At 32.4% G+C, this 21,438-nt stretch overlaps 2 protein-coding genes and 1 long non-coding RNA gene across 3 annotated transcripts; 1 reads left to right on the forward strand and 2 right to left on the reverse strand.

Annotated features, from left to right (window-relative positions):
- Positions 1 to 8,454: 8,454 nt before the first annotated feature.
- LOC100783928 (uncharacterized) lies at positions 8,455 to 12,122 on the reverse strand. The gene is made up of 3 exons (XR_415305.4): positions 10,750 to 12,122; positions 9,481 to 9,670; positions 8,455 to 8,820 (listed from the first exon to the last, which is right to left on the reverse strand). It is a non-coding gene; the product is annotated as an uncharacterized lncRNA (long non-coding RNA).
- Positions 12,123 to 13,192: 1,070 nt separating this feature from the next.
- On the reverse strand, positions 13,193 to 14,319 carry LOC100784458 (protein SRC2-like). The gene has a single exon (XM_003529526.5). The coding sequence runs from the start codon at positions 14,264 to 14,266 to the stop codon at positions 13,394 to 13,396; it is 873 nt and encodes a 290-aa protein (XP_003529574.1). The 5' UTR covers positions 14,267 to 14,319; the 3' UTR covers positions 13,193 to 13,393.
- Positions 14,320 to 17,179: 2,860 nt separating this feature from the next.
- On the forward strand, positions 17,180 to 20,475 carry LOC100784986 (mitochondrial thiamine diphosphate carrier 2). Its single transcript, XM_003529527.4, has 8 exons — positions 17,180 to 17,329; positions 17,435 to 17,596; positions 17,674 to 17,802; positions 17,900 to 18,011; positions 18,499 to 18,626; positions 18,764 to 18,916; positions 19,635 to 19,772; positions 20,036 to 20,475. The coding sequence occupies exons 2-8, from the start codon at positions 17,480 to 17,482 to the stop codon at positions 20,252 to 20,254; spliced, it is 996 nt and encodes a 331-aa protein (XP_003529575.1). The 5' UTR covers positions 17,180 to 17,329; positions 17,435 to 17,479; the 3' UTR covers positions 20,255 to 20,475.
- The last annotated feature ends 963 nt before the right edge of the window (positions 20,476 to 21,438 follow it).

The following is a 21,438-nucleotide window of genomic DNA, read 5'->3' on the forward strand; positions in this document are numbered from 1 at the left end:
GAAGATATATAAAAAAAAAAAATGTTTGATGAACAATCATTCTACTACGAGATACTTATGAAGAAAGAAGAAAAAGAAAAAAAATATAAATATAATAAAATTTATAATGTGAAAAAAAAGAAAAAGAAAAAATGAGAAATATTGATAAGAATGTTTAAAATAAGAAAATATTTGTAATCATTAATTAATATATAAATAGTGGGCGCGGTGTTTGTGTTTGGACGTGAATACAGCTAAGGTAGGACCCAGGGAGGAAGAGTCCTAAGCGAAAGGTGTATTTGGGGACAGGGTGTTTGGGAAGAGGGTGGGGGCCTAGGTTATTCATTTCATCAATTATCATAATCGGATTGGGGGAATCCTCATTCACTTTTCCATTTGCGTACTCTAAGTATTCTAACCCCACGCCTTCAGAATCTCTGTTTTGTTTGGCGGTGAATGACTTCTTCTAGAACAGCATAATAAATAAAATAACAAGTCAGTTAAAGAAAAAGTACATACAGACATACAGTAATATTGAGTATAAAACACATTCACTTGCTGCTTGGTGCTTACCAGAAACTATATATATATATATATATATATATATATATATATATATATATATATATCTCAACCATTGAATCTAGAGAGGGATAAGATTTATAATGTGATAGGAAAAAAGAGATAAAAAAAAAAGGTGTCAGTGGAGTATTTAAAATAATAAAATGTTTGTGTATTATTACTGTGCATAAAAAAAATTACGTTGAGGGAATGAAAATGTGCTATATATCTAGCAAATCAAGCTCTCCTTAATTGGTCAGCGACTAGTGGGGCTATTTCAATAAAATTGTATCATAAAGTGGTGAAGAAAACTATATGAGAGGAGAGGGAGGGTGGGGGGCGAGTGTATAATTTGGACTTGAATGGTTATGGAATCAATTTCTTCAAGTAGAAAGAAGATGCTCAAATAAATAGTATACGCTTTTCCAAAAGTGTTCATATGGTTTGTGGGGAACATGTAGTGGGTGTAGGGACCAAAGATGAAAGGAATTGATTTCAATTAATTCTGGTCGTTAATTGGTGTGATAATAACATTGCTGAATAGCATTAGGACACACAAGTATATATTTGTAGGGGGGAAGGTTTTCCAAGCATTAGTTTTTTGTTTTTGTTGCCTAACTATTATACTATATGCTAATTTATACTTTCGCCGTAAAAATGTTTCGCTTGCCTAACTAGTTTTGACGATGCACATTGCCAGCCTTCAATTTATATTACTATAATTTGTGTCGGAGGGATTTCGATGATAACGGAGAATAATAAACTTTCTCACTTTCAAACCCAAGTCCCTATGTTTGAATTTTAGAAATGACTATACGAAGGTCCTGTGTGACTATATGTGTTTGTGTATGAATGTAAATAAAGGGAAAATATATATCAGTTGAGTTTTTTTTCTTTTTCTTTTACAATATCAGGTGAGAGTGTGAAGTTAACCAATCTTAAATACTACTAAATAATAAAAATAAAAATTAATGATTGTTTTTACCCCTCGCACAGTCACACTTTTAAATACATGAACCATACATATAAAATTATGTATGTGTGCTCGCTCGTACACTTACACTTATGTATGTGTGTACGAGTAAATGATATTCTTACCCAACTTTCTCTCTCGTTTTTTTTTTTTGTTAGAACTTTCTTTCTGGTTATACAGGAAAAATGTTTTGTATGCTTGTGCGACGCGCTCACACTCATGTATGTGCAAATGTAAATAATATTTCTTAGGCAACTTTCTTTCAATTTGTACGTACACTAAAAATTTTAGGTAGATCTGACAAATTTAGAAGTTATTATGGCATGGATATCTATAATTATCTGTCCAAACTGAAGCTCTAAACTTGTCCTAGCTAGAAGATTTAGAAGATCGATAAAGACTCCTATCGTCTGAATTTAAACCTATAATCTATCTTAGCACAAAACTCAAAACTCAGTCTAACAATTAATTATCGGTACAGAGGTAGCATCAATTATTATCCAATTACTGTATTTTAACTGCCCATTGAAATTCAATTGTCTTCATGACCTATGCAAAATTTGGTTCCTTTAGTTTTGTGGAGATTTCCATTTTATTTTTTAGGCACCAATTAGTAGTTCGATGACTTTAAAACACCACAAAGTTGAGTTTTACTCCTACAAAAGTTTAGACAAATTCTATTAGATTTAAAAATTATGTAAGCATCAACATAAATGTTAGACTGATTTCTAATTAGGTTTGTGTCAATCTAATTTATAGTAAAAAGGAGAAATATGCTTAGAAGAGCGAACATCATAAATATTACTAATCAAACTGATAAGGAAAAGCCTAACCAAAAGGCTAACTTATTAAACATAAAAACTTCATGGCTTAAAAATCACATATCCAATAAAAGAATGACTTATACCACATTAATTAACTTTTTTATTTACTCACATTAAACTGATAATATACATTTAACGCTAGCTAGAATCCAATCTGACCCAACCTAATCAAAGTTGAGGCATTAAAGTTGTAGTCCTTTAGGGCATACATACTCAGTAACCCAACACCATGATCTTGACTGTGCTTCAATTTGCTACCTCCTCCTTGTGCCACACGGTCCTATGATGCAGACGTATACACAGACCAAAGTTCTATATTTCCTTCTCATGACAAAGATTTAATTTGTTGGTGTCTTTCCTAGTCTGTCATTTTCTCTCGAATTCCTTTTGAATCCCATTGGGCCACCGTTGACACTCTTATAGCTGGTATATATCTCTTCTGTCAATTTAGTTCGTAATTTATAAAAATTCTTTGTAATTAACTTGAAATTTTCGCTCAAATTATTCTTGAATTTGTCTGGTATAATATTCTTCTCTAGAAGTTTATGTTAAAAGTGAAGTAATCAACGTAAGTACTTATATCAAATACTCACGGAAAGAACAACCAAATTAAATTCATTGAAGGTAATTCATGACGTAGACCATGAGGTGGCATGCATTCTTTCTACCCACAACCATGCACAACTGCCAGCCTCCCATAATTTTGATTCCCAATATATCCAAAAACATTTCCAAGTTGAGGTTTCTTGATAAGCCACATCAGATTCACGATTACTTTTTTGGATTTTGCCCCTTTATTTTGTCTATGATAAAGTTATTCGATCGTATAGAACATATATCTATCTATCCTTAGTGACAAAACAACCTATTTTTAAAACATGTTGTTACAATTGTTTAATCTCATGTGACAGGAAATCATAAAGGACTATACTCCACGATAAACGGAATGCTTCCTCCAGTACTACACATGTATTATGTTTATACATTCATCTATCAAGCCTTCCTTTGTGATTTGTCCCAATATATAGTAAAGCTAGTCAGAGACAAAATACTACTCTGAACAAAGATACTTGCTCGTATCATCAACATCCTTCACAGATGTATATGTCTTTCCATATTAGCCTCTTCTTTTAAAAGAAAGACTATGATCCATCTAGTCACAAAAAGATCTTGTTGGCTAGGGCTTCGCGTACAGTCGGTGCCAAAGATAATCAATTAATTAAAGAACCCAAAACTTTTAATTTATGCCTAGTCATTCCCTTGTAGTATTATTTTTCATGCATTAAGGATATTATATTTCTCAACAAAAAAAGACTAATTTTTTCTTTAAAAAAATTAAAGATAATCTTTTTATTAGTATGAAGTGTAAAAATTTCAGTGAAGTCTTTTTCTTATATATATACTACATGACTATGAATCAAATTCTAATAAGTAATTAATTAAGAGGCTCAGTTACCAACTATATAGCGGTCTTTATTTTCTGATATATATCATGTTCTAATTAATCCTCTCGTTATAATAAAAAAAGGAAATAAAAATAAAAATTTTTTTGCAGAGTTAAAAACAATTATATTCGAAAAGTAATTAGATAATGTAGCAAATAAATGAAAAGAAATCAACACCATTACTTTTCATGTCTAATATCAGTAATGCAACATCCGTGCAACTGTCTACTTTGAAAATCATTTTAACAATCATTGTTCCATTAATTAAAATAAAAACAGCCCTGGTTTAAATGTTCAATAATTTTGCAGTGAATAATAAATAAAGTTAAATATATTTTTATTTCCCGTAAAATTAAATGAGCAAATTTTGTCTTGATCCTGTGAATGTTTTTTTTTTCTTCTTTTCATTCTCCTAAAATAAAAAGTCAATATTTTCTGTCCCTCTACTGTCATATATGACATTAATTGACTATTTATGTGTCCAAGGGAAGGTCATGATCGACATGGATCATATGGGTTAAATTTAGAAATTGTGAAAACTGAAAAAATACTTGTTTATAAATTTAAACTAAAGAAAAACAATCCGGTTAGATTAAATTAAGAAGAGAGTTTCCATAAAAAAAATAAGAAGATATATATATTGATGATTGTCCCATTGTGCTGAAGGTAGCCTATATATACAGATCTGATCATATTAATTATTTTACTTAAAAAAATAGTTAATAACTTGTCTGTTTCAATGAATTATCGATTCAAAAATAATATTACAAAAAATTTCTATTTCTTGGGTTCATGAAATTATGTTATGTTAAGTTGGGTCGCAATAAAGTAAAGAATTTAAGAAAAGGAGAGAAAAGATTGAAATTTAAATTGACCAAAAAGGAAAGAATTTACGAAAAGGAGAGAAAAGATTGAAATTTAAATTGACCAAAAAGGTGAAAAGAAGGAAAATTTTTGCTTCTAAAAGTCTATTTTTCTTTTTCTTTTTTTTATTTTCTCTTTAACCAAAAAACAATATTGTTATCTATAAAAAAATTTCTTTATTTTTTTTCCATCCAACCAAATGTATCATTAGTGTTTGCTTAAGTTATGAATTGTTAATTTACTTCAACTAAAAACAAATGAATATAAAGAGAGCGCCTTGGAAAAAAATGAAAATTTTTAAGTGTAATAAAACATGTAATTGAATATTAATCTCATAATTGATCTAAAGATATTTTAGAATCCTACTAAAGAGACAGACTTTTATTAGATGGTTAAAAAAAAGCCATCCTCTTGTTATATGTGGCTTAGTTTAATTGCAGCCGCTATACTTTTTTCCCACCAAATTAACTCAAACTCTACGCATTACGCATCCATATAGCATATGTCCATGAATTACGTACTATATTTTTTGTTACGTCATAAATGTTTAAAATATTATTTATTTTATTTTATTTTTTTAACCTTCTTCGACAAGCATATAGCTTGAGTGTATAAACACCATTTTCATACAATTCAATTTTGTACTTAACCTTAAAAGGGGAATTTTGCTGAAACATATATATTTTGTTTTTCAAATTATCATCTCCTCAATCAAATTTTGCGCATCTTAAATATTAAAGGATGATGGCCCCGCTTATGTGTATGAACTTATTCTCCATTTCTACTAGGATTAGTTTTAAAAAGGAAAAAAAAAAAACTGATTTGGCTTATGAAGTTATAATATAAAAAACAAATGCATATAATCAGATACCGATGAGAATTTTTCAACAAATGAGAAAAGAAAAGAAGGGTGAGGAATTTTGTGATAGAAAAGAATAAGATTAAAGCTAACGGAGAACTATTTGTTTGCTTATCAGTTGTTAGGTTTATGCCTAACTTTGATTATAAATGATGGAATGGGGGAACTTACATTCATTTCGAGAATAAAGCGCTAAACATAAGGAATGTTGGATCAATTCTCCCACAAGGCCATCTTAAGAGAATTTTCTTGTCATATTCCTTTTTACCAAAAAATAAAAAAGTACAAACAAATATCTGATTAAAGAATCGAAACTAATGTGCAGATGAGGATTTGATCTTTATTTTAATGTCTAGCTAGGTTTATATAATTCAAAGCAATTGCTTGTTAGTGTCCTTTGTTATTAATCCTTCTGTGCGTGTGATGCGTGAAATAATGTAAAATGAAATTGGTAAAAATATTAAAATAATTTTTGGTAACTGCCATACATCTTGTATAAGTGAGTTTTCATATATAAAAATCAATTCATGTATTTAATATACTATCTCTATTCCTTTTTAAGTCGTTTTTCACAAAAATTCTGTTCCTTTTTATTTGTCATCATTTTAAAAATTCAAAACAACATTGATTACTATTTTATCAAAGTATGTCCTTAAAGTGAGAGAAAAAAAATGAAGAATAATGATATTGACAAAGAAATTAATCATTAAGATGGACAAAGAATATAATTTAGCAAATTACATGATAATGTTATTAACAATAACTTTAATTACATTTCTTAATTCTTATCTTACAACTTTAAATGGAACTCTTTCCGTTAAAAAAATAATCTTTAAATGGAACTCAATTAAAAAGAAACTTCGATAATATTTCAATTAAGGATCTAGAATATGTATTGGTGCATACCACATATCCACATGCAATATTGAAAAGGCTTATTAAGGCTTAAAAATGATAACTTTCATATTGTTAACTGACAAAAAAAATACTGAGTTTAAAGTTTTCAGTTCATATTTGGAAATAAATCGTTTTAGGTTTTTTTTTAATTTCATTTATAAGAAATTTATTAAAGTTTTTTTTTCATCTTGGAATAAACAATACGCTTGTGTTCACGAATCATAAAAAATTGTTAGTTTTATATAAATAAATAACTAATCATCTGCATTTAATCGTTTTAGTCAGTTTCTATGCAAATCAATGAAATCGTATGCCACGTTTGAATTAATTAATAGCTAAATCATGATCTTGATCATCATCAAAGATATGTAAATTTAGTTTATTTTCTTTTTTTCTTAAACCTAATTCGGGTCTCCCTATTTTATTCATTCCACAACTTTAGTTACTCTGTTTTAAAATTGAAACATGTGATGTTCTTATTTTTTTAAAAACATATGATTTTAATTTTCTCATTTCAAAATAGAGATATTTAATCTTTTAATTTAAAAAAAAAAAATTTAATCCTTCTATTTTAGAAAATTTATAATCTTAGTCAAATTTTCAATTTTTTTTACGTTTTATTTTTTTTCTTTTGGTCCAATTAAAATCTAAACCTAACATATTTATTTGAGGTAGATTTAAATAGCTTTTGGATCTATAATTTTATACTAAATTTTACTCTTAATTTGATTTTATAATAAAAATATTCAAACATAAATCATATCACTTCAAAATCAATTTTAATTTAATGAATTTTACAAATTTAATTTTGTCAACTTCATCCAAATATACACTAAATCATCAATGAAAATCGGATATAAGGAAAAAAATTAATCTTCCATGATATAATAAATTAAGGTTTAAATTTTCATTAAAAAAATGTACTCATATTTAATGTAGGACATGCTACTGTAGATTATGTTTGGATTAAAGTTTAGAAGGTACTTTTAAGAATTCAAATGCATAATAACGAATTTTAATGCACCCAATGAAAAAAAAAGAAAAAAAAAAGATAACGCTTTCAGAATAAATGTACTTTTGAACTTTCTCAATTTTAATTTAAACATGCATTACGTGGGGGATTACATAATATAAATCATTATTGTAAAATAGAAAATAATTATTTTATAAACATAAGATGAAGCTAGTTGAATACAACGTGCTCAATATAACTCTACTTGTATGCATCATTCATTGTTTGTGAGCATGTCTGAAAAATTAATTGTGTTGATCTAATATTACTATGTTTAAACTGGTGATGCGTTTAACTCACCATGATTTATGTGAACAATAAATAATTAATTTTGTAGTTAACTCACCATGATTTTATCTATTTGTTGCTTCCAAAAATTATAATAAGTTCAACTTACCATCAATCTAAATACACACTTAATTAACAGAGAAATTTAACTTGCACAGTTTACAAAAATCACTTCTTTGTAACATCTCAATTCTATTTTTTATTAAACCATTACAGTCAAAAAAAGGTAAAACTATTTCAACTGATTTCTAATTTTTTATAACTATAGTATTTTCTAAAAAGTTACTTAAAGTAACATTTTTTATTTTTTTTAATAACTACAAAGTTTATTTGACTATTCAATAAATAAATTTATTTTAGTAACTATAGTATTTTCTAAAAAATTACTTGAAAAAACATTTTCAAAATCATTGACTTCTAACTTTTTATATTTTCTTTTATTTTTATTTTTGATATATTTATCCAATTTGCTAATTATCATTTTAAATTTATTATTTTATTATTTTTACCATTTTATATTTTTCAACTATTTCAGCAATTAGTTTTACTAACCCTTATAATTTAATAAAAAGTTTCAAAAGTCCTAAACCACTAAAATAGCATTTAAACGTGCAAGTTAACTAAAATCGTAGAGAAATACAAATGAGGATACGAATTTATTCTTATGTACCGTGATGAAAATTGTAACAGTGATTTAATCGCAATATAATAAACTATAAAACATTTGTCCTATATTGATTCAACTCGATAAATTTTCAAATTCGTTGGATACCCTCTATATCAACAATTTAATGACTAGGTAGACATGTCTCATCACCATGAACAGATTCAGAGTGGACAGTAAAAGAATGAATTGGTGATGATCTCCGTGATGGCAAGCATCCAGCTAATTGGAATAGGTCACAAATCCAAATGTGTAAACCATATTGAACAATATACAGAAAATGCAACAATAGACAGAAAGGACTCCATCATAGAAAACAAGAACAAACCCTTAATTGGATCGATTCATCACCTTACCACAGCCTTCATAAGGACATACAAAATCCCTCTCCCCTGTAAGAATGAGAAAATGTCTTTTCAACATTAAGCTATCCAGAAATCTCTGCTAGATAGACCTGCCATTAAAGTAAACCACAGCAAGCTATTGTTACTTGATATGTAGCATTAAATAAAGAATGAACGAAAGAAAGTGTAATTAACAAAAATATAAATCAATTGGAAAAAGGTGTTAACGATTTATTTTAATTAAGTGTGCTCCAAAGTCCAATCATGGAACATAACATGCTAATACCTCAAGTCTGCAACAAAATGCAGTTCTTAGATCACTTTACCTATCCCCGTCCCCCAGAGTTGCATTAGAAGCATTATACAATATAGTCCCATGAAATTTGCTTTCCAGGTTATACTTAATGGGCATGTACAGTGGAACACTAAGCATCATTTATTAAAATGGAAATGACACAACCAGAAGATCCAGACCGAAGCTAGAAAATGAAATGAAGAGGGAATGATTGATGTGTAATCTCTCAATCTAAAAGCAAATACATGCAAAAATCTATATTCATGGCATGAAAGATAAACAGCATTTCTGCTTGAGAGGACTCAACACAATGTTTCACCAAAGCTATAGGCTATTAGGGCTCAACACAGTAATTGGATCTGCTTTTGCAGCATGCAGTAATGTAAACTATTATTTCACAACTTGGCAATACAATGGTATATATATGATAAATACATGTGTATCTGTGTGCATATGTAAGTAACAAAATTGCTACCTTTCCACATCCCTCCTGGTGACAAACATATTGTCTCTCTCCATGGATGTGATAATGCTTCCCCAATGCACCAGCATCTATCACGGCCAATCATAGCTGCAAAAAAAAAGTACTTCGGTAGTTGGCTCTGATTCTGGCTCAGCCATTGATGGCTCTTTTGCCTTTTCTTTCGAGGTCTTCAGGGTATTCTCTAAGGAAAGTAAAACAAGGAGAAATGTAAGGTACAACACATGATAAAATAACATCATCACATGATACAGTGGTCACTTGGTTGCAAAACACCTAAACTTCAACCTGTTTCATGTTTTACAACTATATTGTTTGTTGAATTAGTATTAGTATCAAGTTTTTAAAAAGATACTACAACTTCTTGAAAGAAAAAGAAAGTAAAGCAATTCAGAATAAGAACTATTGAGTTAAACATTCAAAGATTGCAAACTATAAACCAATAGGGAAATGTACAGATTTGACACCAACTTGCAGATCGGGATCCTATAAATTTCTCTTCATAAAGTCCTTAGGTACAAATTTTCTTTTTAATAAGAGTCTTCTATCCTATCCTGGACTTCAAGAAGCTCTAATTGACTCAATGCACAAAACCTGGCAAAGATAGCTTTCCAAGGAGCATTTTACAGTTCATTCTGTCACCATGCCTTTAGTTGATGAATAAAACCTGGAATGATCTGTTGTGGATAGGATTCTTGTGCCCAATCAAATATGTGGTGGAATCTGTTGCAGCTTTGAACTGGGATGTGTAAGTAAGAAAAAAATTATAGATCCAGAAGTTTGAAAACAATTTAATCCAGCCATTTCCGCCAACCTTTTTGGGGTGGTTATATACAAGGCAATTGAATATGGTCTTGTTTGTCATATGATCCAATGAGCATTTAGAGGGATTCAATTGTGGTTGATGAACTCCTGATATTCCTATATCTATCTCTCCGGCTTCTCTGTTATTGCATGTCTTTTGATGGGTTGACCCGGCATTTTTATAATAACCTTAAATTAAAGTGTAGCAGCTAAGGCAGATCATCGCTAGAGGATTCATGATATAAGAGTAAGAGGATGATTATTTTATGGTATATATAGTTTCTTCCACGATATAGAGGGAGTAAAACTCTCATATAATTTTTAGACAATTCAGTAGCAGAGTAAGAAAAGATCCTTCATAGCAAAGAACTATCCTAGCTAAAACCCTTTGTTAAAGACTAAAAGAGTTATCTTCATTTTCACACTGGCAAGTATGACTGCAAGAAATTTTTTCCTTACAGTTGGATTTTTAACGCTATTCCACTTCTCTTCTCCTTTTCACAGTCCCCATTCAAGCCGAGTCCACAAAAACGTGCAGTCAACGACACGGTCCTCGCCAAGGGTGGTGCAATCTCACCGTATCCCCTGCACCTTGCTCCGCCGGAATGCTCCCTTCGGACCTCTGTTGTTGTTGTTCTTGTTCTCTCAAGGCTTTCATGTTCCTCTGCTTCTCGGAGCGCTTCCTCCGTGCCTCCATCCACCGCAGCGTCTGCAACTCCTTCCTCTTCCGCCACTCCTCCTCCGTCTCCGTCGGAAGCGAACACGTCCTCACCAGAGACCCGTGCACCCCATCGCAGCATATCCCATCTCCTCGTCGCACACAAACTCCGGTATCGAGGTTGTTCTCTTTATCTTCTTCGATGTAGGGTCCACCCCAAATCTACCATTCATCGAAAGGCCGAGACTTAGTTCCAGCTCTTCTTTCTCATCCTCTAACTTCACCACTGGCATAGGCAAATTGTGGTAGTGACTGTTGTTATTGTTATTATTGTTGTTGTTGTTCACTCCCACAAAGGTTCTTAACAGATCTCGCGGGAAATTGTTCATTGGAGATTGTGTTGTTGAAGAAGAGGGTGGTCGTGATGAGGGTTGTCTCTGTCTTCAACTTCTGCCATTTGAAGAAGAAACTAAGAGACGGAGACAGGGACACGAGAGAGATGATGATAATAAAACCTCGGAGAAACGTGAAATTCAAGCGTGGAACTTGGTAGTGGTAACTGAAGACGACTCCGGAGAAAAACCTACCAATTCATACGTTTTTGTTTGGAACAAAAGATTCTAGTTGTTCTACATTTTCTGAGTGTGTTGCTGAGGATATAGAAAGACAGAGAAAGAGAAAGGGTACGACACGCGTGGGGAAAGGAGAGAGAAAAGGCGAAGAGGGGAATGAGTGGGTGTGAATTGACGGAAATGGGTTGGGGATAAGGGGGCGACACACGTGGATGAATGAGGGGGGTTTTGGAGGGACACGCGGCGAGAGGAGTGGTTGGTGAGGTGGCGCGTACGAGGCGAGTGGTGTTGGGTAGTGGTTTGTCTTGTACTCTTGTAGCCGTGGCGCGCTTCACGAGGGACTCGCTGGGGTTAAAGATCTTGTTCTTGTGGAAGCGGAAGCAGTAGCGGCCAGGGTTCTAATCGGGACCTTCGTGAGATGGGTTCTCCACGATGTTCTTCGGGTTGTTTCCGACGAGCTCGAACACTGTGCTCGTCCAAAGGTCTCATCCTTCCTCTTCCTCCTTCTTCTAGGTTTTACACCGCAATTAGGGTTTATCGACTCAACACAAAACAGAGTTGAAATGAATAGGGGACGAACTTCGAAAAGAGTACTAAGGCCCAAGTTAAAAAATAGAGGCCTCGTGAACATAAGCCCACTATAAGACAATTCAGCAGTCAGCACAAGTACTCCAAAAATTTACGCTAGTTTCACGGTATGGTGATCAAAACCAGTTTACACTTTGACCTTTTGACAATCTCTAAAGAGAGAAAAGAAAAGTAATTGAACGGGTGAAAGGAATGAGAAAAGGGAAAATATTATTTTAAAAAATTATTTACTTCTATATTATAAATTCAAACTTCTAATTTGAAGAGTGTATTCTTATTCAGAACAACTTGTTTCAACAATTCATTATATGTCAACGAATTATTTAGGTAACATTGTTGGTTTTACATACATAGTAAAGTAAAATAAGAAGAAGAAAAAAGGTAAGTATGACGTTTAAAGTGGAAAAATAGTTGTTGGAAAATTTTTAAATAATTTAGGAATAACGATTTTTAAGATGAAAAAAAAAACTGGACCAGTTGACCTTTTAAAGTTATCAAATATGCGATACTCGTTAGAATTATTAAATTAAAAATGGAAAATAAGAATAGAAATTATTTTTTGAAGTAACCTGATCAGTTGACCTTTCTCGAACATAAAGTGTATACATTTTTTTCATTTAGTAAGTAAACTATTTTAGAGTTATATTAAAAAATAAAATAAAATAGTAATTTTTATATAAAAATGATGAATGAATGCTTTAAACGACTTAAGTTGTAACAAAATATTAAAAACAGCTTAAATTTTCTCAAAACAATATGTTTGAAAGCTGAAATTCAAGTTTAGTTTTGTTGTTACTTACACGTTAAAAAAATTAGTGACGGTACTAGCGCAACTATATTAAGATTATGAATGCTTGCAGTATAAATTATTTTGACTGGAAATAGATGATAATAAATAGCTGCCAAATTTCAAAGGAGATTAGGTTACTTCAAAATTCAAACAATATATATTAGTCACGGTTGAAAAGATACGTTGTAGAAATTATCTCTTGCAGTTTCACAAAACAAATATTCTCAAAACATGAAATCATCTCTGGCCACAGAAATCAAACTTTGGAGTAATTAGAAAAGAAAAAGTAGAGAGTTGTCGTGAAGCATACATTACGTAACCAAACTTGAAAATTTACATAAAGAAGTAGCTTCCACAAATCCACACACCACATCTATACACCGGACAAGAAACTAGAAGTAACAAAACAGTATCTACTGCAAAAAACATATTCTAATTTAAGTTCACATTTGAACATAAAAAACTACCCCCAAACAAAGAAAACTAACAAGAGATTTAAAAATCAAATCCACCGAAATCTCCAAAACCAGCGTCGTAAGAACCGGCATCAGAAATCATGTCCCCAATTAGAAGTCCACCCAAGGCTCCTCCAAGCAACCCCGCACCCAATCCCATTCCCAAATTGTTCTTCCCCGGTCTTTGAACTGCTGCAGCAGCAGGAGGAGGAGGAGCGTAACCGTACCCGGGTTGTGGCGCGTACCCATAAGCCGCTTGTGGCGCGTACCCATAAGCCGCTTGTGGCGCGTAACCGTATCCATGTTGTGGAGCGTATCCGTATCCGTGAGCGGGTTGAGGCGGCGGAGGATAGGCATATTGTGGCGGCGGCGGCGGAGGATACATGGCGGGATACGCGGCAGAAGAAGTGGAGCCCACCGCGGGAGCAGGATAAGCCGTGACGGGGTCCACCTTGTGAGAAGGCGAGGTAGGTGCGGGTGCTGATACCTTGGCTGGGGCTGCGAATTCATCGCCAAATTTGTAGGAGAAATTGAGGGCTCCCTTGGGTTTGCCGGAGGGTTTTCTGACCTGGTAACTAACGTGCTGGAAGGATTTACCGTCGCCAGGTTGCTTGAGGAGTTCCATGAGAGGAACGTGGACCTGGCCGATGTCCTTATCGGTGGCGAGGGCGCGCTCGGAGCGGATCTTGATTTCGAGGGCCAAACGGTTCTGCCGCGCCACCGATTCATCAAAAGTGAACTTGACCGGAAAATTCCATGTTGGGTTGGTGCCGCCGTTTCTGTGGACGGGAGTCTTGGTCTTTTGATCGCCGGAGAGTGAAAGCACAGCATATACATCCATCTTTGAGAATATATTCAAGTCTTTGAGATCCTTTGCTGAAGCCAGGTTGAGTTCTAGGGTTCTGTGTTCCATGCTCAGCGTGCCTGTGGGTTTTCCAAGATATGATATGAAATAGTGTTGTTGAGGTCAACTATATTATATTTATAGTGCCAAGCTGCCACGCGGAGAGGAATCTTCTCGCTTCCTCCCTTTCCACTTCACGCGCTATTAATGTTTCCTTTTTTTAATCAACAATGGCGGCTTTATATTTAAATAAAAAATGACATCTAAAGAGATAACAAAAATATCAGATCAAATTATCTCATATGATAACAAATATATTTCTGAGATCATTTTTTTTTCGTTGCCGTGTTAATGACATCTTTAATGGAGTATTTAAATATTATTGTTTATCATTGTGATATTTAACGGAAAAAGTGTGTAGGCTGTTGTACCAGATATCTTGCCGGGAAGAAAGAAAAAAGTGTAAGTTTTTTTATAAATACTTTTGACTAAATTAAATATGTTATTAGCTTCTAATAAATATTTAAATTTTATATTTATTTATAATAATAAAATTTATTAAATTTTTAATAAAATAATAATTTACTTTTAGTCTTTTGACATTTTTTTTAATTTCCGATAAATTGATTACAAATTATTTTCATTTGTTGGTGAACAAACATAAAATACTTTAATTTATTATCAACTAATAAAAAGTGTCACAAAAGATGAAATTATTATTTTATTGGTGAACAAAAACAAATAATTTTTTTTAAAAAATAGTAATACTTTTTATATTTATTTTATCTATAGTTTAAAATCGCTTTTACTATATCTTTTATCTTTCTCATCTATTATTTTAACTTTTCATACAGTATTATCCTTTTCTCTTTGTTATAATGATAAAATTGAAAATATAATACTAATATTGTTTTAAAATTTTAAGATGACACATAAAATGTTTTTTTTTTAAAGCAATGGTAAAAAATAGAGTTTGTGCATATTTATAAAATAATAAAATATTAAATATGTTTTTTATTTTTTTGCATAAAATACATAATTTCTAATTTTAAATACTTTAAAATTATATACACAAAACGTACATATAAAGAATTTTTTTCTGCACTGTAGTATATCACTGGAATTAAAGTAACACTGTAACAATGGTGTGAAAGGAAACAGTCGCAGAGTTGCTTCCGAAACTTCCATAGCTTCCACTGTACTTGACGAAGTCATGTATCATTTGTATGCGTCAGCGTCACTTCGTATATGCAATGTCCCACGCGGTTCACGACTTTTCCCATCTTCATTAGTGCGTATTTGCGGGTTAAAGCATATAAAATCCATTTATTTTATTATTTACTAACAAATTAAGGTCATCTTATCAAACTATTGTTATTATTTGTGTAAGATTCGATAAATTCATTTCCTTTTTTTCTCATAACGTATTATTTAAAATTGGCTTATCCTCTCTATATTATATATATAATTTTCTGTTTATAGTAGCACATGCGAAAATTGCCTGTTTCCAAGTTATTGGGACCCTTCTCAGATTCTTCTTTATCTGTTTTCTCCCAACAAACTTTTCTAGCTAATTCTAGTCCGTTTTTTTATTTGAACTCGAAGAATAAACACATTCGGGGACCCTACCATCTGGACAACCATATCTGTAGCATGTAGGTAATTAAATAAAGAGTTGCATAACTTACTCTATATGCAAATGAAGTGAAGTTAAACACTTCATAGTATATGATTAGTCTAATTTCTTAATTATACCAATCGCATTTATGATGGAATGTTTAATTTCATTTTTACTTTTTGAAATAAGCTAAACCATCCTACCACACAAAAAAAAAAGAAAAAAGAAAAAACTAAACCACTCCACTCTCTAAAAATACTAATTCACGTTCTTTCCACATTAAAGAATAAAATTTAAACCAAAAGAAAGGTATAGGAAAAATTATAACCATCCATTTGAGTTGGAATCTAATATTAATAAATTATAAAAATGAGGAATTATAAGGTTAACTTAATAGTTGAAGAAAAAAATAACCATGAAGAGGTTGTGGGTTGGAATTCTTCCACCAATCAAAATTAACAAAACTAATAAATAACGTTTGTTGATAAAAAAAATTAATAAATTATAAAAATAATTTTATATCTTATAAAAATAGTAAAAATCTTAAAATAAGCACTCCAAAACTTGTAGATGTCCTCCTTGCAAGTAGAATTCAATGCAAGGACCATAAACGGAAGCAACTAGACAGCATTGGATGTTTTGTACTACTAAGAATTATACCATAAATAAATGTTACAAATACAAATTTCTTTCCAATACAATATTATTTATTGATAAATATAAAAAAAAAATTGAAAGGGCTAAAAAGTTAAGTTTTTAAAAATTGGGGTGTTGTCAATGTTAAAAGCTTCTATGAGATGGCCCAAACATGATGAAAGTTGAATCGAGGCATCGGTATTGCAAGTATTTCGGGTTAAAAGAGTTTCTCGTGGAAATAACTTTTTTTCTTTTTCCTTTCTAAAATGTGTTTTTGTTTTATGTATTTTTGATCAAATTTAGTTTTAGACTTTTAATTTTTGTAATTTTAAATTAATCAATTTAGTATTTGTACTTTAAAGAATAGATAAATTTAGTCATTATTTAGTCAATCGGTCATCAAATAGAAGCCTTTTGATGATTTTATATTCATATATATGCATTTTATTTAAGATGATGTATTAAATTAAGATTTTAAAAGATTATTTTAATATAAAAAATCTTGTGGGTTTTAAAAAATATTGTGTCGATGTAACAATTTTTAATTTTTTTTTTAAAATTTATTATTAGAATTTTATAGTTTAAATTTTAATAAATTTATAATATGAATTCATGAGATTGAAAATAATTTTATGAATTACAAGATTTTAAATTTTTTTAAAAAATACAATTCCCCCTATTGTATTGTACCACCCTAGAATCTCTCCGTCCAATTAAAAACACAATCATCATTTTTCATATTTGTTTGAAGAGTGTCTCCGCTAAATTTGACAGAATCAAATAAGGCGTGAATCGAAATAAAAAGTGGTTTTCTTCTTCTCTCTCTAGACTCCAATGTCGGCTCTCTTCTCCATTGCCTCCTTCGTCTTACCATCCTGGTGCGCGCCTCTGTCTCTACGCAGATCCTACACGACGCGTCGTTTTCTCTCTCTGTTTTCCCCAATTTCGGGAAACCCTAACTTGATTTTGATTCGCTGTCGCAGGTTATAGGCTGAAAAGGGAAGGGGGGAGAGAGAGTGTTTGCGGCAATGGAGGAACCGAGCAAACTGAAGCGTGCCATGATTGATTCCTTGGCTGGGGCAATTTCTGGTGGAATATCACGGACTGTTACATCGCCCCTTGATGTTATTAAGATTCGATTCCAGGTATGTATTTTGTTTGTCACGTTTTTTGGTTTTAATCCCTCTTTAATTATCAGGGTTATTCATGTTGAAAACAACAGGTCCAGCTAGAGCCCACATCTTCATGGGCATTACTACGCAAGGATTTGGCTTCAGCTACGGCTGCAGCATCAAAATACACTGGTATGCTTCAGGCAACCAAGGATATTCTTAGAGAAGAAGGCGTACAGGTACTGGAACCAACCAGATTTTCCACCCTTTTCAGTTTGTGATTGTGTGTGTGTTTTTAAAGCTAATAGTCCTTTTTTTTCTATCACTTTTTTGCAGGGGTTTTGGCGGGGAAATGTGCCGGCATTGCTCATGGTTATGCCATATACAGCTATACAATTTACAGTTTTACACAAGTTGAAGACTTTTGCCTCTGGTTCTTCCAAGACAGGTATTCTATTTTCTTATTCAGTGTCACTATTTTTTTTAGTTGAATTAGAAATCACTGTTGATTTGACTTCTAAGGAAATTATCATCAAAGCCAATAAACTTACAATATATGATAGTTTGTGTTAGGATGAGAGTGGATAAAAGCTTTATAATGCATGGATTATTTTATTTTTGAGACTTAATTGGTGTTTAATCACATCGGTGCTGGCTATAGCTTTTAAAAGTTAGGTCCGTAATCTCTTCAAATTCATTGCAATATTTTGCTAAATTCAATTATACCAATTTATTTTGCATAAGGCTCTTTTGGGGAGGAGGGTGCTTTCTGTAGTTAATGGGAGTGTACACTATATATGCTAGCCAAAACCTATGCCCATACACTCTGCACACTTTAGAAAAATACGATTACATACTAGGAATTGTCCTTTATCTTCTCCAATTCTAGGTTTATGTTTGTTCATTGGTTACTTTTTTGTTTTTTGTTTCTGCAGAGAATCACATTAATTTAAGCCCTTATCTATCCTACATCAGTGGGGCATTAGCTGGATGTGCAGCTACAGTAGGTTCATATCCCTTTGATCTTCTCCGAACTATATTAGCTTCTCAGGGTGAACCAAAGGTATAAGCATTAACTCCTCATGTTTATGCTATTTATGCTGTTCTGTTTTGCTTTGTGTGGAAATACTGGTCTTGTTTTGGTCCTTTTTGAAGATATTTTTTGTAACAAGTCTTTGCAAATATGGTGACATCATTTAGGTATATCCCAACATGAGGTCAGCATTCATGGATATCGTCCATACTCGTGGATTCCAAGGCTTGTATTCTGGATTGTCGCCCACTCTAGTGGAGATTATACCTTATGCAGGCCTACAATTTGGCACATATGATACATTTAAGCGATGGGGCATGGTAAAATTTCAGTCATTCTACTTCACATCTCGTTTTTTTTTAGATTACATGATCATGATTGTATGTTATATTTTGTTTATTGTGCAACTCTAGTGTGGTGAGATGAGATTGCAGATTCTCTTGGACTCTGCATGGTTCAGCTTATCTTGCTTTGTAGTATTATGCCTTCATTTTATAGTTCATGCAGAAGGTCATGCTAGAAGAATCAGAATGACTCAATGCATCAGGAAATTATTCCTATTCACTTATGGTGTAATGAGTGTTGATTCAGTTGTGAAGATTGCTCAATATGTGCCTCACTTTTTCAGTTTAATTTTTAATGATATCCATTTTGTTTTTAGATTATCTTTTTACCCATCAGTGAGGACTCTGCACACAGATTACTATTGCCTCTATATGTCAATCACTAAGCTGGATGAATTATTTGCACCAATAAAGCTGCTGCACCACTGCTTTCAATTGAGAAATTAGTGGTGTCCATGCCTCATACCTATTGTTAGGTTGGCATTTTGATAATTGATTGTAGTTTAGATTAAAGTTCTGTTGAGAAAAGGAACCTTCAAATTATGTCACTATGGATTTATTTCCACTTGTAAGTTGTAATCTTACATTAAAGATGGAGTTGGATTCCTTCACACAGCTAATGAATGTCTTGTTTCAGTTTACTTGACACTGCAGTTTTTGGACCTGTGAATATGTATTGTTTGTGAAATTGTAGGCTTGGAATCATAGATACTCCAACACTGCTGCAGAAGATAACCTCTCTAGCTTTCAGCTTTTCCTTTGTGGATTGGCAGCTGGAACATGTGCCAAGCTTGTCTGTCATCCACTTGATGTTGTCAAAAAAAGATTTCAGGTAAACCTCTGCACATATTTAGTGTTAGCACATGGATTGTTTGATGAAAGTTTAATTTGAGAATTGAGAATTCTGGATACCCTTACCCCTCAACCCTAAAAAAATGTAAACTTGTGGTCATGCTAGGCTGGATAGATGGTGTTTTTGGTGTCATTTGAAACTGAAACAATTAGAGGATATTAAACAACAAACTGGGCGTTATGTTATTCTATCATTGCCAATGTAATCATGATTGATGGATCTTCATTCTCTGTTTGCTACAGATTGAAGGGCTTCAAAGGCATCCAAGATATGGAGCTCGAGTCGAGCATCGTGCATACAGGAATATGCTTGATGCCATGCAACGGATACTGCAATTAGAGGGTTGGGCTGGTCTGTACAAGGGGATAATTCCGTCCACTGTCAAAGCTGCACCTGCTGGTGCTGTGACATTTGTTGCTTATGAATTGACATCAGATTGGTTAGAGTCCACTTTCAATTGATTTTTTCCCACTTTTTCTTCATTACTATTGATCATATTCTTTTTTGAAATACAAATTGATTCCCACGTAGTATAGGAAGAAAGTGTGAGGGAGATGCCAATTTTTTGTAATGATAGTGGTAGTTGATAAGATTGAACTTCCTTTAAAATGGAAGATTTGTCCTTGATGCTTACATCTGATTTTGAATTCCAAATGTAAATGTCCAAAATGGTGCGAAAGCCTATCTAGTGTTTCGATTCTCAACCTATATTTGGTCTTTGGTAGTAAAATTCGGACATAATTAATGGACATATTTTTGAGCTTGAGGTTCTCAGTCTGCCGTGCAGATTCTTTTGCATCCTATTGTTGGACAAAATAGTCTATCCTCAAATTTGTCACTTTTGTAGCCATCCCAAATGTACTGAGCTCGTCATTTTGCAAGCCGCAAGATTCTAATTTATTAATTGCATGGGAAAGCTCGTCCTTTTCTATTCATTTAAAAACAGAAAGGGCCCCTCCTAGTTAGGTCACTGACGCACAGGTTTGAACCCCAAGATTCATCTTGCGGCTGTTATAAAAAATCCCCATTGTTTTTTTGTTTCATTGGTTGGTGGTGAATTGGCAAGTGATCGAACAGAGGGGATTGTATCTCACTCTACATTTAACTTTCATTCCCACCAAATTTGGGAGATGATGGACAAAAAAACAATTTGTTGAGTTTCATGGCATACTTAAGAACAAAACGTGAAAGCATTTGACTGATGTCACTACATAGCATTCTTTGAAGGGCAGAATTTTGTTAGGAGAGGCAAACGAACTAGCGTGTGCGTGTGACAGTTTCGTTACGGGAAAAGGTGCATGGCAAAACAGCGTCATGTCATCGTATTCTTCAGGATTCTTGTTCTTGCCCGTAATCTCTAAGCATTATGAAACTTTTATGTATTATTTGGTTCAGAGGGAAAACATCTGAACAAAAAAAAAGAGAGGAGGGATATTAAGGATTAAAAAAACACTTTTTTTTAAGTTATAAGGACAGGAGAAACAAGCAAAATCATTATTATGTACTTGGAATGATCAAAATAAAATTATTAAGATAAGAATAATTTTGTTCAAGTAGTGTACATTTTTTTGTAAAAGTCTGTTTTATTTTCCTCTAATCAAACACGGTATTACTTTGACTGTTATTTATTTAATTAAAGCAATAT

This window comes from Glycine max, chromosome 7 (assembly GCF_000004515.6).
Source record: "Glycine max cultivar Williams 82 chromosome 7, Glycine_max_v4.0, whole genome shotgun sequence".
In the NCBI taxonomy this organism is placed as follows: domain Eukaryota; kingdom Viridiplantae; phylum Streptophyta; class Magnoliopsida; order Fabales; family Fabaceae; genus Glycine; species Glycine max.